At 48.6% G+C, this 21,063-nt stretch overlaps 1 protein-coding gene across 2 annotated transcripts in view; it reads left to right on the top strand.

Annotated features, from left to right (window-relative positions):
• Nucleotides 1–21,063, top strand: part of lama2 (laminin, alpha 2) — a 588,604-nt gene that overhangs the window by 401,943 nt on the left and 165,598 nt on the right. For both annotated transcript variants that reach the window (XM_041187590.1, XM_041187589.1), the window contains exons 27-29: nucleotides 10,513–10,640; nucleotides 11,711–11,828; nucleotides 19,269–19,403. In XM_041187590.1, the coding sequence (XP_041043524.1) occupies nucleotides 10,513–10,640; nucleotides 11,711–11,828; nucleotides 19,269–19,403 (381 nt within the window). The remainder of the gene's footprint in view (nucleotides 1–10,512; nucleotides 10,641–11,710; nucleotides 11,829–19,268; nucleotides 19,404–21,063) is intronic.

Raw genomic sequence — 21,063 nt, 5'->3', positions numbered from 1 at the left:
CGGAAATTTCAATGACTTGCTGACACCCCCGCGCTGGGTTCTTCCGCGGTGAGGCCAACGTGCCTTTGAAATCTCCATTCACATTGGCAAGACCGGGAGATCCCATTGGCGTGAGGGGCTGAAAAATTCCAGCCAGTGCTTCAGGTCAATGACCTTTCAACAGAACTGCAAAAGATAGAAATGTGAGAGTTTTTCAGCCAGGAGAAGAGGGAAGGGGGCAGGAAAAACAAGCAAGAAGGTCTGTGACATGGTGGAGGGCAGGGGAGATTAAATAACAAAAGGTTTCATGATGTACAGTCAAAGAGAGTGGTAACAGATATAGTAAAGAAACAAAGATTGTGTCCAAATGAGACATGAATGGCTATGTAAAAACCACTTGAATGCAACTGAAGAACTAAAGAAAGAAGCAAGACGAAGACCGACCATGCAAAACAAAAACAAAGTAAAAAAGACACATAGATCAAGATGGAAGCTGAGGTTATGATCTAAAGGCGTTAAGCTCGATGTCGAGTCCAGAAAGCTGTAGAGTGCTGAGCCAAAAGATAAGGTGCTGTTCCTCAAGCTTTACTGGAATGCTGAAGCAGGCCAAGGACAGAAAGGCCCATGTGGGAGCAAGTGGAGAATTAAAATTAACTGGTCATTTATTTCATGACTGTATAACATTTGTTTACAGTGTTTTCCTATATAACTGCTATCACTGTGCTACAAATAATTGTGTATGGTGCTTTGAGGTGATTCATTGTAACAAGGCACTTTATAAATGCAAATATTAGTTTTTTTTACACAGAAGACATGTTTAGAATTGAAACAGTTGAAATTTCTAATGGCTTATGTAAGCAGTAAGTTTGGAGCCAAAGAATGGAGCTGTTGCACCTTAAAAGCTCACACATTTCTATCTTTCTTCACTTTTGATGAAAGGTCATTGACCTGAAACATTGACTGGAATTTTCGAGCCCCTCACACTGTTGGGATCTTCCGGCCCTGCTGGTGAAAGGAGATTTCAATGGCTCTCCAGCCTCGCTGTGGGGGAACCCGTTGCAGGGGGGATTAGAAAAATTCTAGTCATTAACTCTGATTCTCTCCACTGATGCTGCCTGACCTCCTGACCAGAATTTTCTGGATCTGTTGGCATTGGGCGCATGGCAGGCGGTCCGGGGGACGACGACAATATGATGAGAAGACAGCGGAATCATCCGATGGTGCCTGCCATGGTGGAACGCCAATCCCGCTGGAGCCTGGCGAGAACCCATTTTACATCCCACTAATGCCACTAATGTGATGCAAAGTAAGGCCCGATCAGAATCATCGCCCCATGCCAGAAGGTGCCGGGGTGAGGTTGGTAGTGGGGGAGGAGGGAGTACTGGAGAGGAGGGTGCAATGAGGGAGAATGCAGCAAGTGGGGAGGTAGTTGGAAGGTGGGAGGAATGTGTAAGGGAAGGAGTTTAGAGTGGGGAAAGTATCTGGGGGTGAGAGCGAGTTCAGAGAGGGCAAAGAGTCCAGGGGGAAGAAAGTGTCTGGAGAGAGGAGGAGTAAGGGTGGAGGAGGGAATAAGGGGTGGAGATGTCCAAGTGAATGTGCACATTCGATGATTGCCTCCTGGGGAGTGAACTGAGGATGGGCGTTATAGTAGGGAATGGTGTATGTGAGAGGGGCAGAGGGAGACTGAAGGGTGGGAGGGTGATGGTGCAGTAGAAGGGACAGCGAGAGTAGTTGGTGGGGACTCAGAGGCAGACACGGACCCTGGGGGTGGGAAGGAGGTGGTCAGGGAGGTCAGTGTGGATGGGGGTGGGATTCGCAGGAAGGGAGGGAACATGCACGTTCACCTGGACATCCTGGAAAGACAAGGGTTCGGGCTGGTAGATGACGCTGAGGAGGTGGAAGGTGATGCCGGGTGGGGTCAACAGTGATGGGGGAAGGACATGGGTTACTGGGGGAGGGGAAAGGACATGGGAGCTGATCAAAAACTTGACTACGATCATCATTGTTGAAATGAAAAATGAGAGGAGCCTCGCATTGGACGGGCACAGATGCTGCATGGGAGTGCAGTCAGTGGGTGGGTGGAGACATATGTTAGCTTAGATGGACAACTGAAAGAGAACCCCAGCAGGCAGCATTGAAATGCTCAGGACAGTGAGATGAGTGTGATGGATGAAGGGTCTGCATGCATGGGAGAGTGCTTGCATGAGGCTCTGAAAGGCCCTGTCCCATACACACTCCTCCTTCCAGAATCACTCGTGATCTGGTTGCGTGCAGCTGAACTGTCAGTGGTGGGGGGGGCTGCAGTTGGAGGACTTGCAAGCCTGTCAATGAAGCTGAAAGACAACATTACACATTATTCACTCACTCACTTTTCCAGAACCGCTTCATCCAATTCAGGATTGTGGGGAGTCGGAGCCTATCCCAACAGGCAATGGGCGCTAGGTGGGATACGCCCAGGATGGGACACCAGTCCATCACTGGGCACACACTCACACTCACACACACACACACACACACACATAGAGGGACAATTTACTGTAGCCAATCCATCTAACTAGCGCGTCTTTGGACAGTGAGAGGAAACCGGAGCACCTGACAGAAACCCACGCAGACACGGGGAGAACATGCAAACTCCACACAGACAGGTACCTGAGGTCAGGATCAAACCTGGGTCTTTGGAGTTGAGGCACACATTATTCATTGAAAGTGAATATATTTTCACATTATAAAATGACAAAATATATTCACCCCTGCAGCCTGCTCTTAAATTTTCTGGACCTACCGCTTCTTCTCGTTGCTGCCCTGATGTTTGCAGCAGGGTTGGAGACAGCCTGTGCAATGGTTGGCCCTGTTGCTCTGTTGACTTCAGCGAGCATCCTCTGGACAGCGGAGGCCTTGAGAGCCCCTGCTTACTTTGGCTGTCCTCCTGTGGGCCAACTGCTCCCTCTGGGGTGGCAGAGGACGGGTTGAGGGGGCCACAAGCAAAGGGGACTTGGAGGGAGTGGACAGCCTCTGAGATCCCTGAGTGGATGACCCAAGAGCGTCCATCTGTCGCTCCTTTCCTCCTCCCTTCATGAGCCCGAGGGCCCCAGCCTGACTCCTTGAGGGGTAGGAGCATGTGGAGGGACGTCGACGTGCCCTGTTTACCTCTCGCGTTGCCACTGCAGGAACTCATCTTTGGCTATCGCAATGGACTGCAGGTCTGTGCATATCCCTGTGTTCTGCTGGACCTGGGTCTCTATGGCGTACCCCATTCTCCCCATGGAGAACACCTTGCATGCACATGTGGGCACTACTTCATCAGAGAGCAAGCGAATGCACTCCTCTGGCTTGTGTGCCACTCTGTTGAGCACTCCCAACAGCACTGCATGATATTCCCCCACCTTCAGCTGACTCTCCAGGATGAGTTGGAAGGCCGAATCCAGAGGCTTGACATCTGATTCGGACCTCACAGATCCCTCTTCCCCAGCAGTCCTCCTAGTGCCAGAAAGCTCAACCGCACCTACCTCCTCCTGCTGTGGACACGTGTCCACGCGGTGACCGCCAGACTGTGAATCCGAGCCTGCTCTAGATCTAGGTCCCACCGAGGTGTGTTTTCCTGCGCTGGTGCAGGGTGTGGGTAAACACTGTGATGGGTCTTCCAGGCTGCTTATTTCCAGTGTTTCAGTGGAGTAGATGCCCTCTTGGCTGGAGGTGAGGACCTGGGTGGAGCTGAGGGCACAGGTTGCTTGGCGGATCTCCCTGTGAACCAAAGTAGAAATAATTAGTGCATGGCAGCAGAGTCAAAAGCAGGAGACAGAGCACCCTCAGTTGAGAGAGGGATGATGTGGTGCAGGATCCTCACCTGGGTGTTTTCTGCCGATCTCACTGTCACCACAGACAGCGTCCACGCCCTCGCCAATCAACATGGTGGCATGCTCCTCAAATTGAATGAGCGATCTTAGGTGGGCCACTCCACCCCTGGCCTCTCCCTGCATAAAAACGGATGGAGAGTATGTGAGCATGATGCATGCCACAGCAGATGATAAGGGTGCATGGAATGTTTGTGTGGTGAGCGGAGCCAGGGACAGGATGGGGATGTGAGCTTCAGAGAGTATGAGCCTGATGGAGATGTGAGGGTGTCTGTGAGAGTTAGTGATGTGTCCCTTGAGGTGTGGGATCCCTGTAGATGTGTGATAGGCTTGTGAGTGTGTGAGTTGAAAGTGATGAGGTGATTGATTTACCCTGGTAAAACGGCTGAGAGCATTCATCCTCTTCCTGCTCTGGATGGCTGACCTCCTCTATGCCCCAGTGGTGCAAAGCGCTGCTGCCACTGCCACCCAGGTTGAATTGGTGACTTTGGTGGACCTTCTGTGGCCAGAGCGGGAGTAGCGAACATCGAGTGGCCATCCACTGTGTTCAGCAGGCATCCCAGAGAGGCATCACTGAAATTTTGAGTTTCCATTTTCTTTGCTTTCGGGGCCATCTGCCTGGAGCAGTCCTGGTCTGTAGATATGGGGCAGAATTTTCTTATCAGCGTGCGTCCTGAAGCCTCTGCGTGCCATTCCGATATTTCAGTGGGTGGGCACGTGATGACCTCCAATGCGTGCCCGCCATTAATTAATGGGCCAGTTAAGGTCCTTGAGCCACGAATTGATGGTGATTTTTCGGGGCATGTGCGACCTTCAGATCATCGTATGGGCACAACGAGCAGAGGTAGGTCACATTTTTATAACCCTCATCTACAAGCGGGATAAGAGGGTTGAGTGGTCTCTGGTAGACATTTAATGTTCAAACTTACTGCTACTTGCTTGTGTGAGCAAGAATACTTCAAAACTCTTCAGAGCTGCTTGGACAGGAGTAACAGGCATCAGATCAGGACTCTGGACTAAACATCATTTTTGGGGCTTTGCTGGCTTCAGGAAACCTTCCCTTAGCCTGGGAATGGGAGTTATGCTCTCCACTGGAGGCACCTCCTCTGAGGAGGAAGGGAGGGCGAGAAGGGAGAAGAGGCAAGGAGTGCACATTCAGCCTCCAGGGGAGCCACCTTTAGGAGGACAGGCGCAGGCACAAGCCTGATGGTGATGTGGGGGATGCAGGGCCAACAGGAAGTGCAAGGTGGAAGGAGCAGCAGAAGACGCCACTATCCTGCTGCCAGGGTATACAGGCGGCGAAGCAGCTACCTCAGTATGTCTTAGGTTGCAGTGCTGAAGGAGGCTCCATCTCTCAAGGGAGACAGTGACCTCCATCTGTCAGATGATTGGCCCAGAGATCAGCTTCAACTGTGTGGGTGGACACCCCATGCCAGTGGCGTTGAAGGTCATGGCTGCCCTCAGCTTGTATGCCTCCGGCTCTTTCCAGGGGTCAGTGGGTGATCTTTGTGGAGTCTCCCAGTCAACCGTCCACAGTTGTAACAAGCAGGTGACAGACGCTCTGTTCAGGCATGCATTGACTTTCATTCACTACCGCTGGGACGAGGCCAGCCAGACAGAGCGAGCCAGAGGTTTCACAGCGATTGCTGGGGTCCCCCGCGTCCAAGGTGCAATCGACTACACACATGCGGCCATCAAAGCATCAGCAGCTGCGCCGCGTGCCTTTGTCAACAGGAAGGGCTTCCAATCCATTAACATGCAGATAGTATGTGACCATAGGATGCAGATTATGCAAGTCTGTGCAAGGTAGCAGGCAGCTCCCATGATGCTTACATCCTGAGAGACTCCCAGGTGCCGAGGCTCTTCAGTGCTCCAGACCGGATGGATGGATGGCTATTCAGTGACAAGGGCTATCCCCTGAAAAGGTGGCTCAATACGTCCCTCTGCCATCAAAGAACAGAGGCTGAGCAGCGGTACAATAAGAGCCACGCCTCCACAAGGGTTGTGGTAGAGAGAACCATCAGTCTTCTTAAGACGTGCTTCCAATGCCTGGACCGTTCAGGGAGCGCATTCCAATACCCCCAGATCGTGTGTGCTGATAGTGGTTGCATGCTGCGCTCCCCAGAATCTGGTGCTAGAAAGGGGGGACGCAGTGGAGGAAGAAGATGCAGATGCTCCGGCTGCACATGATGAGTCTAGTAGTGAGTCCGAGCATGGGCATGCATGGGAGAATGCTGAGGGGGTGACGCTGACCCCGGGCATCCTCCAGGGAGGCAGGGACACCTGGGAGGCTTTAATCCAACGATCCTTCAGCTAGCCCACCACAAAGGGACCTCCAGCACATGCCAGGGCTGCAGTCTCCATACTCAATACCTGAGAGCAATATCTGCCTGATTAGGAACATTAACTATGTGCCTTGTCAATAAAGCTCAATGACAAACAAGTCACTCATAACATCATGGTTTCCCGTCCACCTGCAGAAGTAAGGAATCACCCTGAGGCATGATCACATATGAAGCATTTAATTAATTCACAAAATAAAACAGATAAGAAATTTAATTCAAATATGTTCAGCATCACACCAAATTATAATCAACCAATACCAGGGCAACATAAAACCACCAGTGAGAAGCCCGTGGTGTGCCTAAGGTGCATTAAATTTATGTTTTCAGGTGCTATGTCTAGGAGCTGCCCCCTCGCCGGCACTGACAGTGCTGTGCTGTTGGCCTCAATGACCTTGACAGGCGTCGTCTGGCCCATGGAGCTTGTGCTGGCTCCGCCTGGGAGGGAGCGGCTAGTTCCACAGCTGGCATCTCCCCAGTAGCCGCAGCCTCATCGGATCCCACGGTCACTGACAGAGGGACGGAGGAGCTGCTACCGTCATCTGAAGTGCCCTGAGAGGAGCCTGCAGAGATGACAGGCAGCTCATGCGCCAATGTGAGGTCGCTTCGGACCTCCCTGCTCATCATTGATGGATGCGCTTCTAGCTGGGATACTTGATGCCCAATCCCCACACTGACACTGACCAGCTGAGTCCAATGCCACTGTGAGGGCTTGCAGGTCCGAGCGCATCCCAAGGAAGCCATGATTGTTCTCCTGGAGGAGCCTCTCCACAAGGGTCACCACTTTCTCCATGGAGGAAGCATTGCGCTCGGCCATGAGGGTCAATGCATTGCTGATGGTCCGCATGGACTCCTCCAGCACAAGGACCATGGCATGCATTTCCTCATTTCTGCCAGATCCTCCCGCCTACCCTGCTGGACTTCCAGCATCTACTGCCTCAGGGATGACTCCAGAGGCACACTATCATCCACCGACTGAGCATGTGCCTGGTCCCCTGCAGTCCTCTGACTGTCGGCGCCATGGGCACTTTCTGTCTCCCCCTGCACCTCAAGTGAGCGTGAAGTGCCCTCATCGCCATGCCCCAGGACACTAGCTGATGATCTAATTCCCACCGAGGTGCTAATATCTGCGCTGGTTCCTGCCTGGCAGAGATGCTGTGACGCTGGTGATTGTAATTCTTCTGGGTCCTCAGGTGTTAGTGGTGGCCCCTCTGCCTCCTCCTCTCGGCCCTGCTCTGGTGATGCTGAAAGGAAGAAAAGGACATTTGATTAGTTAAAGTCGAGACAATGTCAATGTGCATGCCTGGCCACCGGATCAGTATGCGCTTATCCTTCCATAGTCAAGGGGAAACCCATTTTGGGAGCTTAAATCACAGAACATTCAACAGTGGCATGGTTGCTAGGGCAGACATTGTGACCTCAGTGCTCAGCAATCTTATCACCCCCAGGCACCCCAGCCTCACCACCATCGGTGGACCTGGGTGCATGACGCCTCTCCAGCTCCATCGTCTCCTACTCGTATCTGGTTATAATTGCCAACTGGGCCTGGCCTCCGCCAGTCCGCATCCGCTCGGTGGTGCCGTGTGCAGTCTTCTCCTGAAAAGTAGAAATGAGAATTGATTTGTCCATCCTGTATCTGGAATCCCATCGCATCCCTGCCACCCCCACCTGAGTGAAATGTTACAGGGCTCCAGTGAATCATCACCCCGCAGCTGCCATACACTCACACCGAGAAGCCAGGGCTGACCCACCTTGCCCACATGCTGCTTCTATCACATTTTGCACCCACATGGTTTCACCTTGCAAAGCAAGGATGCACAGGCACATGAAATGCTAAGGGCAGCAGATGGATGGGTGCCCTGCCACCTGGAAGTTCCCCTCCCAGCATGTCAGCAGCCTGACTTTGACAGGTTTTGAAGTTCCAGCACTGCGCCTAGGTGCAGATCCTTGAGGTTGCCCCCAAAACACTGCAGTGAGTGTCAGTCTACCACATGAGTGCAGGACCCATCTCAGCACTACCCTCTCAGGGTGAACTAGGCATGGGCAATATCTGCTGGCCCACCCAGCAATGGACGCATGTTGTGAAGGATTCAATGCTGTAACTGCACTCAGAGATGAGGGGGGGCGGGGGTAGTGGAATGGGGAAAGCCTACCTGCTGTGTTATGCGACCCATGCCAACATGGTACTCACCCTCCCCAAGCGCAAGAGGTCATTGAAGCACTTGAGGCATTGAACCCAAGTACCTTGCACCACATCGTGTGGACTCACTATCTCTGCCACCTCCTCCCAGACACGTTTGATCATGTGGGGTGGTCTCCTCCTCCTGTCCCTAAGGACGAGGATCTCAAGCCGTGCTGCTGCCTCCTCGAGGAGGGCAGCAAGGCACTCGTCTGAAAAGCAAGGGGCACAGTGCCCTGCCGACCTGCCCTCCTGCCTGGCCTGCTCACCAGCAGCGCTCTGGGGAGCCCTTCTGCTGGCCATGGCTCACAGTCTTTTCAAGGCTGCAGGAGCAGTCTTTAAACAGGCTGCCGGATCGCCATTGGACCCGCTAGTCATTGCAGTCCCGTCGCCTCACACCCGCTCCCGCTGTCCTTGGTTCTTAATTGGCCCGCCCACATAAAATCGGCTCCATGCCCGCCCACGGCCGCACCCGACCGGCCCACCCGACGGGGAGAAAATTCCCCCCTTGAAGTAGGCATGCGCTCTGGTGCACTTTAAATATGGCGTCCAGAATGAGGAGGCGCTGAGATCATGGTGCGGCGGACAAATCTGAACCCGCCTGCCAGCAATTCATAATGTTTCCCATGAATGCATAATTGTTGAGGTGAGACATGTTGTGATTGGGACAATACAGCACGAAAACCCGTCATTGCGACCGACGCATAAAAGAACTTTTTTCCCGGCCGCTACTGCACTTTGTTCAAATCTGGGACGATTCTTGCCCTCTGCATTTTCCCAGTTTCTTTTTTTGTTCTTATTTCAGATTTCCAGAACCACAGTATTTTGCTTTCAGAATCTATTGCTACCCAGAATCATCTAGATCTTGACAGACATATAGTGAGGAGTAAATATTATCTCCTTTTGGCAATGTGGTAATCTGGTGCTATGGTTCTCTTTGTCCCAGGCACTCAGGCTCCAAACGAGGTTGCTGGTCTGCTCTGCACTGTTACACCCAGATGATGAAGATGAAAATCTACATCCAGTCCATTTACATACAGCATATGTGCCACAATTAGCTTTAAGAACATAAGAAAAAAACTTACTGCTTAAATAAGCCATTAGAAATTCCAACTGTTTCAATACTAAATATGTCTTCAATATAAAAAACTAATATTTGCATTTATACAATGCCTTATTACGTTGAATCATCTCAAAGCACTTTACATAATTATTTGAAGTGCAGTGATAGCAGTTATGTAGGAAAACACAGCAATCAAATGTTATATACTCATGAAATAAATGACCAGTTAATTTGATTTGTCTTATTGTTGGTTGAGAACTGGACGTTGATCAGAACTCCACATTCTACCTCAAATAGTGGCTTGGGAATATTAATGTACACCCTGAACCACTGGAAGAATCAGATAGAATCTTGGCTTACGGGCACTGAAATTGCAAGACTCTATTCAAGTCTCGATGTTGGGAATGCAAATTGGCGAATCAGGCACAATGATTAGCGTGTCTAATTCTTGCATTCCTGATTTTCCCGTCTTTAAAGACAATTGTTGACCTACATATCTGATTCACTGACAATGCTTCCATCAAACACAACTCATGCCACAAGCAGTAATCTTACATTTTCAGGATTAACATCTCATCTCAAGGATGGAATTTTTGACAGTGCAGTAATGGAGTTCCAGTCCATGGTTCAGGTGCAAAATCAGTTGGCTCTTGATGATTCTTATTGAATTGGAAATTCACAATTCAATCTAAGCATGAATGGCTAATTTATTACAGTAAATTGGTCTCATTTTAAATTTCTTAGTGGATTATTTCACTGGGCTGTGAAATTACCCTTCATACCTGTGTAATAATATAAGTTAATCAAAAATTATAGGGTAAATTTATTGATGCTATGTTCCTATGAAGAATAGAGTTACAATGTTACACTATAATCTATCTCTGACACAATTTCCTTTCAAGCACCATTCATCACTAAGGGTGCAGGGTTAATGAACTCACCATTATTTACATTTTAATGTGGAAATGCCAGTTAGACTTTTTACATTAAAAATTGCTCATTCGCTCAAATAGTTCATAACGATTGGGGGCCGAGGGAAGGAGTGAGGTCAAACAAAACGATTTTCTGTAAATAATCTTCAGAATACTTTTTCTTTAGCATGAATGGAAATATGACAATTCACCAGATGGCAGACCTGTGTCTCGCAAAGACTTCATGGATGTACTATATGACATTGATTCCATCCTCATCAAGGCATCTTATGGGACTTTCATGAGACAAACCAGGTATAAGTAGAAACCAATGTATGAAATTAGAATGCTAGTTTTGGAAATCCAAATCCTGGACCAAAAGTCTTCATTTTGCAATTGATTTTCTAGAATTCCTGCTCCTGGCTTGAAAAATCTCCCGAATCTAAACAATTATCTGATTTGGCCAGTCAATACATGTCCGCTGAAGGTTGAAGTAATTTGAAAAGATGCAAATTAGGAAAATTTGAGTTGTTTGGGATATGAGGGGGTACAAACAAGCTCAGCCAAAAACATACCTTGAAAAATAGGATTTTAAAACAAAGTGGAAAAAAAAACAAAAAAAAATTATATGTAGCTAAGTTGCAGACCAGCCATGGTCTCACTGAATGGTGGAATGGACTCGAGGGGCTAAAATACCTATTTCTGTTCCTTTTTATTGCTGTCTGTATAGTTGCAGCAGGGGCTTTTGCTACTTGAAATTTGACTGTATTATGCTGGTATCAATGCTAAAGCAACATGTGTTACTTGATTAGATTCCTTTACGTGATGCAATCCTTAAGACATTTTGCTTCATTTATTGGTGGTGTTTATTTGTTAAGGCCGTGAGTAATTATCCATGTGTTGCAAAGTTTTTAGTAGAATTTATCAGATTAAGGGACCATTTCATTTGTCAAAAATGTTCGTCCATTAGAAGATCCTGCCATTTTAATGAATCATTATACCAAATGTACGATCGTGAGTGACATTTATCTGTGCTAGAAGAACTTAATGAATTATTATTATATTAATGGTATTCCATGAACAAAACAAAGTGACATTTTTTTCTCCCATTGACTATGATATGTAGGTGCTGAATTTCACCCAGTATGCATTCAGGGAAAGCAGTGTTTGTAAAACATTACTACTAAAGTTCAGCATGGCTGATTTGATGGAGAATGATGAGTTGCAATTCCAACAGCTCATGTACTTGCCATAAATGTGCAATCTGGCTAAACATACACATATTAATGACTGTAAAAACAAAATAGAGGAAGTTTCAATTTACAGGCACAATTGTTATTTCAAGAATTTTACCAAATTCTTTTTCTCTTTCATTGTCATTCCAGAATCTCAGAAATATCTCTGGAAGTGGCTGAAGCCAGTGATAGCTACTTCCTGGCAGAACATGCCCAACAGATTGAGCAATGCTTTTGCCCAGAAAGTTATTCCGGACTGTCATGCCAGGTAATATGAATGGTTCTTGGAGCCCATGTTACAATGAAACAAAGGGTGAAGTAAAAATAAAAGTACACGTTTGTAGAGATAAATGAAACAAATAATATATATGAACAGATAATGATGTGATAATACTCTAGTTTTTATAAAAGCAAAATACTGCGAACGCTGGAAATCTGAATTAAAAACAGAAAATGCTGGAAAAACTCAACTGGTCTGACAGCATCTGTGGAGAGACAAACAGAGTTTTTAATGTTTTGAGTACATATGACCCTCAATCAGAGCTAAATAAAAGTAGAAATGTGATTAAATTTATACTGTTTAAGGGAAGGTGGAGCAGGTGAAGCTGGATAGAAGGCCAGCAATACGTGGGGACTAGGAAGAGATTGACAAAGATGCCATGGACAAAATGACAAAGGGAGTGTTAATGGTAGTGGTAAGGGCTAAAGAAGATACTGATGGTGGCATAAAGGTATGAAAGCAGAATGTGTTAATAGCAGAACAAGGGTAAGCACTCTGTGAAAGAACAACATGGAACAAGTAACATATGGCCCTTGGGGGTGGAGGGAGGGGGCAATGGTTGGGGAAAAAAGGATAGACAAGGGATTAAAAAAGGATAAAACAATGAATAAATGACTAAAAATAAAAAATAAATAAAAATAAGTGTATAAAAAATAAAAATAAAGTTTTTTTATGTCAGAAGTAGATTCAAAGAAGTTGTTACTCTATTGACGTCATGGTAATGATGCCTTTTATGAAGAAATTAGGCTGAAACTTTTAAGCAATGAATTAAAATCATGGTCACAATGAGCTGTCTCTGCAATTTTCTAAAAATAGTTTGAAAAAATACTTTTTACACATCAAAACTCAGAAGCTCTGCTACAGGCATATGAACTTGTCTCACAACCTGCATTACTCAGAGGCTAAGAGGTTTCATCTGAAAATGAAAATGAAAAATCCTGTCTTTTTTACTTCTTTGTAAGAAATGTGAAATCCAAAAATTCTGTAAGATTTAGAAGCAGTATTATATTCTTTTTAGTTTTAAAAATAAAGCATGTGCAGCTAGATAGAATCAGCTGGGCAATGACTCATCCTTAAGACAGTTTACCAAATAAGAATGGCTCTTATAAATACACACTGAGCCAATCACCTGCAAAGTTAGATGATGAGATGCATAAAAAATATAGCACTGTGTTCATTGTTATTCACTCAGCATGCTGAACATTTGTTCTAACAAATAATAATTTCAAGAAGAATTGATGCCATTAGTTTAGAAGATGATTTTAACTCATATCTGTTACAAAGCAAGCTTTGTAAAATCAAGAAAAGTTACTTCAGTTGTTCAATAATTACATCACTTAATCACATTCTTCAAAGTACATTTCAGAAAAAACAATTGTGTGGTACTAAATATTTATTGACTTAGATGGCTATCTGGAACTAAGATTGATCACCTGTGTCTCATTGCATCGGGAGGCAACCCAATGGCAGTGGCTTTGAAAGTTAATGTAGCATTAAACTTCTATGCCAGCGGCTTCTTCCAGGACTCCAAGTGGGCATGTGTGGCATCCCACTTGCAGCTGCACATTGCTGTGTCAGAGGTGAAAAGTGGCCTCTTTAAGATGATCGGAGAATTTGTGCACTTCAGAATAGTTCCAGGGAGCCAGGCTGAAAGATCCGTGGGCTTTGGTACAGGGGGTTATCAATTGCACACATGTGATGATCAGAGCTCCCTGCAAATCCACTCTATTAATGTGCAATTGGTCTGTGATCACAGGAGACATTTCTTCCAGTTGTGTGCTTGGTTCCCAGAGAGCTCTCATGATTCTTATATTCTTCACCACTCCCAGGTGCCACTGCCCTTCGAGGCCCCCGCATACCTGCACAGTCTGGGTCATGAGTCACAGACAGGAGTCAGGGTGACCCTGGAAAATATGCGCAGGCAGGTTGGGCCCACAATGTGCCCTGGCGCTGTGAATAAATAAATAAATAATAATAAAACAAAAAAAACCCCTTTAGTCCTTACCCCTCACCCCCACATACTCCCTATTCCCCATCCATGCAGCCTATGCCAATCCATACCACCTGCCCACCCACACCTCATATCCCCAATGCCAACCCATGCCTCTCTACCTAACCCCTATTGCCCCCATATGTCCAATGCAAACCCATGCCCCTCTACCCACCCCATTGCCCCCACACCCCTATGCCAACCCATGCTCCCCCCACTCACCACCCTTTGCTCTTACTCTCTCCATGCCAAATCACCTAGCATCCTTAGACAGTTCCTTGACCGCTTTCGCACTTCCTGGACAGGTTTAACAATTTTGACACTTCTTCATCAGCTTTGACAGCTCTTTAACACTTCTTTGACAGTTTGACAGTTCAAATGAGTTTGTGCATAAATAGTGCATAATCATGTTCACTTTTAGCAATCCAAAGGTTTCTTTACCTCTCCTTAAGGGTGCCTTATTTCTCTCAAAGGTCTCCCAGGACCTTATGCAAAGGGGTGCCTTATCTCTCCAAAGAGTTACCGTGGCTATGCAAATGAATCCACCAAGTTCAGGTCTCTTCTTACCTGTTCTAATCTGCACATTTTGCGTTTTACACTCCTAGCCATCCAAAATCCCACTTCAGTGGAAACAGCTGGGGGAGAATTTTCCCTATGCTGGGCGGGCCAAGCGGGAGCTGCTGCGATTGGGTCCGCGCCACCATTTTATGCTGGTTGGGCCAATTAAGGCCCGCCCAGCGTAATGCGTGACTCCCAAGAATAGTGGGAGTGGGCAGGCAGTGGCGGGCGTGCAATAACCGCTGGGTCCAATGGCGCCCCGGTGACCTGTTTAAATGAAGCACTGGCAGCCTTGGAAAGGCTGCTCACAATCGCAAGTAGAAGGGCTCCCCAGAGGGTTTCTGGAGAGCAGGCCAGTCTGGAGGGTAAGGCAGTGGAGCAGACCAGGTTGGAGGATAGGGCAGTGGAGCAGCGTGTCCCTCGGTTTTTGGATGAGTGCCTAGCTGCCCTCCTGGAGGAGGTGGCAGCATGTTGGGAGGTCCTCCTTCCAAAGGACGGGAGGCGGAGGACCCCCCACCTGACCAAACGTGCCTGGGAGGAGGTGGCCGAGAGTGTGAGCTCCCATGTTGTGGTGCGACGCATGTGGGTCCAGTGCACAAGAGATTCAACGACTTCCTGCGCTCGGGAAGGGTGAGTACCATGTTTGGCAGAGGTCACTTAATGCAGACGTCAGCCTTTCCCCCCCTAAGGCACACCCCCCTGCCACCCAAACAACTCTAAGTGCAGTTTCAGCATTGAATCCTTCATGGCATATTTCTATCATTGGGTGGGCCAGCAGATATTGCCCATGCCTAGTTCAACCTGAGAGGGTTGTGCTGAGATGGATTCTGGAACCATAGCATGTGTGACACTGATACCCAGAGTAGAGTTTTGGGGGCAAACTCAAGGATCTGCACCTAGGCATAGCCCTGGAACTGTGAAGCATCTCAAGGTCAGGGTGCTAACATGCTGGAAGGGTAGCTTCCAGGTGGCGGGACACCCATCCATCTGCTGGCCTTTGCATTCCAGGTGCTTGTGCCTCCTTGCTTTGCAAGGTTAGCCCGTGTGCTGCCAAATGTGATGGAGGCAGCATGTGGGCTGGGGCGGGTGGTTGGGGTGGGGGCGGTGGGGGGCGGTCAACCCCTTTCTTGGTGTGAGTGTACGGCAGCTGCAGGGTGACGAAGCACTGGAGCCCTACAATGTCCCACTCAGGTAGGGGTGGCAGGGATGCGATAGGAATCCAGTTACAGGCTGGACTAATCAATGCTCTTCTCTCTTTTTCAGGAGAAGACTGCACACAATGCCGCTGAGCAGATGCGGACTGGTGGAGGCCAGGCCCAGTTGGCCATTGTGACTCCATTCGAGCACCAGGCCATGGATCTGGAGAGGCACCATACGCCAGGTTCACTGGTGGTGGTGAGGCTGTGGTGCCATGGGGAGGTAAGTTTGCTGAGCACTGAGGTCACCATGTGTGTCCCAGCAGCCATGGCACTGCTAAATGTTCAATGTTTGAAGTTTGATTATGGAAGGATGAGCACATACTGATTTGGGGGACAGACATGCACATTGTCATTGTCTCCACTTTAACTAATCAAATGTCCTTGTTCTTCCTTTCAGCATCACTGGAGCAGGGCCAGGAGGAGGGGGCAGAGAGGCCACCTCTCAGCCCTGAGGGCCCTGAACATTTTGACTCACCAGCGTCACAACATCTCTGCCAGGCAGGCACCAGCACAGATACTAGCACCTCGGTGGGAATTGGATCATGGGCTAGTGTCCCGGGGCACCTCACACTTGCTTGAAGTGCGGGTGGAGACAAAGAGTGCCCATGGCGCCGGCAGCCGGAGGACTGTAGGAGACCAGGCACATGCTCAGTTGGTGGCTGATGATGTGCCTCTAGAGTAGTCCGTGAGGCAGCAAATGCTGGAAGTGCAGCAGGGCATGCGGGAGGATCTGGCAGAGATACATGGGGCAATGCGTGGCATGTGCCCATGCTGGAGGAGTCCACGTGGAGCATCACCGATGCAATGAGCCTCATGGCCGAGCGCCATGCTTCCTCCATGGAGAGAGTGGTGACTGTCTTGGAGAATCAGAGCCTTCTGGGGTTGTGCTCGGACCTGCAAGCCCTCACAGCGACATTGGCCACCGCTGGTCAGTGCCAGTGTGGGAGATGGTTTGGGGACCAAATATCCCAGCTCGGTGTCCATCCATCTAGGGTGGGCAGGGAGGTCCGGAGCGACCTCACGTCTGCACAGCAGCTGCCTGTCGTCTCTGTGGGCTCCTCTCATGGCGCTCCAGACGAGGGCAGCAGCTACTCCGACCCTCTGCCAGTGACCGTGGCATCTGATGAGGCTGCGGCGATTGGGAAAAGTCAGCTATGGAACTGGTCTCTCCCTCCCAGGCGGTATCATCAAAGACTCCATGGGCCAGAGGGCGGCTGCCAAGGTCATCAAGACCTACAGGATAGCACAGTGAGCAGGCTATCTCAGATGCCAATGCCTGCGAGGGGGGAGCACCTAGACGTAGCACCCATAAGCATAAATTTAAGGCACCTTAGGCACATCACGGGCTTATCACTGGTGCATTTATGTTGCCCCGCTATTAGTTCATGACCACTTGTGTGATGTGCAACACCTTTGTAATGTTTTTTTTTATCTGAACTTCATTTTGTTAAATCATTAAATTTTGATACATAAGCATGGCCCAGGGTGACTCCTTTCTTCTGCAGGTGGACGATTACCCATGATGTTAAAAGTGAGTTGTGTGACATTGAGCTTTATTGACAAGGTCCTTAGTTAATGTTCTTATTCAGGCAGATTTTGCACTCAGGTATGGAGCATGGAACCTGCAGCCCTGGCTTGGGTTTGAGGTCCATCTGTGGTGTGCTGGCTGAAGGTTCATTGGATTAAAGCCTCTCGGGTGTCCCTGCCTCTCTGGAGTAAGCCTGGATCAGCGTCAACCCTCTCAACATTCTCCTATGCGTGCTCATCCTCGGACTCACTGCTGGACTCATCGTGTGCAGCCAGAGCAACTGTGTTAACATCTTCTTCATCCACAGTGTTGCCCCTTTCCAGCACAAGATTGTGGAGAGCACAGCATGTAACCACTATCAGCGACACATGATCTGGGGGGTACTGGAGTGCGCCCCTGAACAGTCCAGGCATTGGAAGTGCATCTTGAGAAGACCAATGGTTCTCTCCAAAACAGCCCTTGTGGAGGCATGGCTTCTATTGTACTGCTGCTCAGCCGCTGTTCCTGGATGGCAGAGAGGCGTCATGAGCCACCTTTTGAGGGGATAGCCCTTGTCACCCAGCAGCCATTCATCCAGCCATGCTGGAGCACTGAAGAGTCTTGGTACCCGGGAATGTCTGAGGATGTAAGCATTGTGGGAGTTGCCTTGGTACCTCTGCATCCTATGGTCATAAGCCATCTGCACGTTCATGGAGTGGAAGCCCTTCCTGTTGATGAAGGCACCGGGCTCATCTGCTGGTGCCTTGATGGCCACATGTGTACAGTGTATTGCACCCTGGATGTGGGGGAAGCCAGCAGTGGCCACGAAGCCTCTGGCTTGCTCTGTCTGGCTGACATTGTCCCAGCGTAGTGGATGAAGGTCAATGCATGCCTGAATAGAGTGTCTGTCACCTGCTTGACACAAGTGTGGACAGCTGACTGGGAGACTCCGCAAAGATCACCCACCGACCCCTCGAAAGAGCCAGAGGTATAGAAGTTGAGTACAGCTGTGACCTTTAATGGCGCTGGCATTGGGTACCCACCGACCAAGTTGGTGCAGATCTCAGAGCCTATGATCTGACAGATGGAGGTGACTGTCTCCCTTGACAGACAGAGCTTCCTTCGGCACTGAACCTCAGACATATTGAGGTAGCTGCTTCGCCGCCTGTATACCCTGGCAGCAAGAGAGTGATGCCTTCTGCTGCCCCTTCCGCCTTGGACTTCCTCTTGGCCCTGCACCCCTTGTGCCTGCGCCTCTCCTCCCAAAGGTGGCTCCCCTGGAAGCTGAATGTGCACTCCTGGCCTCCTCCCCCTTCTGGCCCTCCCTTCCTCCTCAGAGGAGGTGCCTCCAGTTGATAGCACAACTCCCATTCCCAGGCTAAGGGAAGGTTTCCTGAAACCTTCAGGCCCCAGAAATGATCTTTACTGTAGAGTCCTGACCTGAAGCCTGTTACACCTGTCTAAGCAGCTGTGAAGAATTTTGAAGTATTCCTGCTCACACAGGCAAGTATGAGTAACTTTCACAATTAAATATCTGACAAAGACCACTCGCGACCCCACTAATCCCTCTTATCCCACCGATGGATGAGGTTTATACAAATGTGTCCTACCCGCCTGCCCTTTGCACCCGTGTGACATCCTGAAGATCTCATGGGCCCCAAAAAATAGCAAAAAATTGCTGCCTCAAGGGCTTTAACTGGGTGATTAATGTCAGGTGCGCATCGGAGAACATTGCGTGCCCGCCCACCTAAATATTGCGATGGCACGCAGTGACATCAGGACACTCGCCCGATGTCACCATGTGTCATTTTACGCGTCGGCATGCGGGACTTGCCACTGCACACCAACAAGAAAATTCTGGCCCTAGTGATTTAAATATCCAGCTGCCTCCGTCAATTGTATGTGTGTGAATCCCGGTCCGATTAATGTCCCTTACCCGTGAAGGTGGGAAATGCTAGGTTCGGAGGCGGAATGTAAACATTTCAGCCATTTATAGGATTTTCACCATGATGGAGAGCCTCTCCATTGTGGCAAAAATCTGGGCCTAAGTATCAAGGTACAAAATTGTTCAATTTTCTAGCACTTGATATCTCTTGTCATGGTAAGCACAGTGTCCATCAAAAACATGAAAGTGATAAAAGCTAACAATGACTTCTGTTTTCTTTATACTTCAGGATTGTGCCCTAGGTTATTACAGAACATCATTGAGATCAACAATCAGGGGGCCCAGACCGATGGTGTGGAACTGTGTACCTTGTCAGTGCAATGGCCATAGTGAAACCTGTGACCGTAAGACCTCCATATGTCAGGTACTAGATAGTCTCTTATTATTTGCTCAAAATAGCTGAAGAAGTTAATTTCTGGACAGGAGTTTTGTTTTACATACATTATCACTGTTATAAACAGGGAAAAGGCTTACATTATTGGAAGCCCAACACCAGATTTTGATCCAACACCAGATTAGAGCTCAAAAGTGAAGGAACCTTAGCTTTATCCTTAAGTCATTTTTAAAATCTTACTGAATTTAGCTCAAATAGTACTCTGCATGTAACTTTCATGTCACAGAAGTGCCAGTCATGCCAATCTCCAGCAAGAAAAAGCCCTTCTTTCTCCCCTAAGCTTCAAAGGCATAATCATTGTTAAGCCCCTTGCTATAAACATCTTGAGGCTCACTACTGACCAGAAGCTTAAAAGGACCAGCCATATCAGCAGCCAAGCTATGACAACAGAACAGAGATTGGACACTATGTATGAGCTTGTCTCCTGGTCTCTTCACCATCTAAAGGCACAGATCAGGAATGTGATGGTATACTCACCTCTCATATGCTCAGACACAAGAACATTTAATAATCTCAATATCACTCAGGCCAGTGAAGGCTGCTGTTCAGCTGCTCTGGTACCTGATTCAATATCCACCCAATCACCATTGGTGCACTATGGCTGCAGCACATACTGTCTACAAGATGCACTGCAGCCATTCACAAAATTTTCTTTTAGAGCAGCTCCTAGTCCTGCAAGTTCAACCACTGAGAAGAACAAGAGCAACAATATCATAGGAACATCATCTCCCTAAGTTCTCCTCCAAATCACATGCAATCCTGACTTGGACATTTATGGTCTGAATTTACTGGCCATAGCAGTGGCCCCATTGATGAGCCAGAAGGTCCGTGGCAATCCAGCTGTCACCATTTCCAGGAACCCCAATAGTATTAAATGATGATCAGGCGGTCTACTGCCTGCCATTGGGTTTCCCAGGCCTTTAAAGCTGAAGGTTTTGCCTCCAAAAGCTACCAGCCAATCTGGGAGCAGCTCCACTGGGAGCGCTGGCACTGCTGATACTGCAGGAAGCTAGGAATAGCAATCAGTGATGGAGGCCTGAAAAGAAGATGAGTGGACTCACCAGGGCCAGCCAGGCAGGGCTTGGGGAGGAGTGGGGTCATTGTGGAGGGCAAGGGGTGTTCACCCAGCTTGGGCGGCACATGCGACTTGAGGGGGCACCCTATGGGGCACAGGGTGCCCAATCAAGAGGGTATCCCCCCAGCCCATAGGCATACCCTCTCAGGGAATGCCAGAAAGCCTCCCCACATGGCGTGCACCTCCCCACCACCACACTATATTGCTGGCAGAATACCATGGGTTGAGGCCCTTAAGTGGTCAATTAAGGGCCACTTAAGGGCTTTAACAGTCCTGTGGACAGGAAGGCCGACTCGGCCTTCCCGTCCCTTGACTTTATCAGGGGGGGAGTTACAAAAGTAATGGACTTTCCAACTTGGTCCTTCCGACCCGATTATATGGTTCCCCCTACCTCCAAGCCCCACCAAAAGTTGCCATTCTTTCATTGTCATTGATATAAAATCCCACAGTTCCCTAGCTACACCATCGTAGGAGTACTATTAACGCAAAGGCTGCAGCAGTTCACACAGAAACTACCTTCTCATGACATCTAGAGTTGCTTCATTCAATTCACAA

The sequence above is a fragment of the Carcharodon carcharias genome, chromosome 5, assembly GCF_017639515.1.
Source record: "Carcharodon carcharias isolate sCarCar2 chromosome 5, sCarCar2.pri, whole genome shotgun sequence".
NCBI lineage: Eukaryota > Metazoa > Chordata > Chondrichthyes > Lamniformes > Lamnidae > Carcharodon > Carcharodon carcharias.
This window is presented reverse-complemented; position numbering and strand designations above follow the sequence as displayed.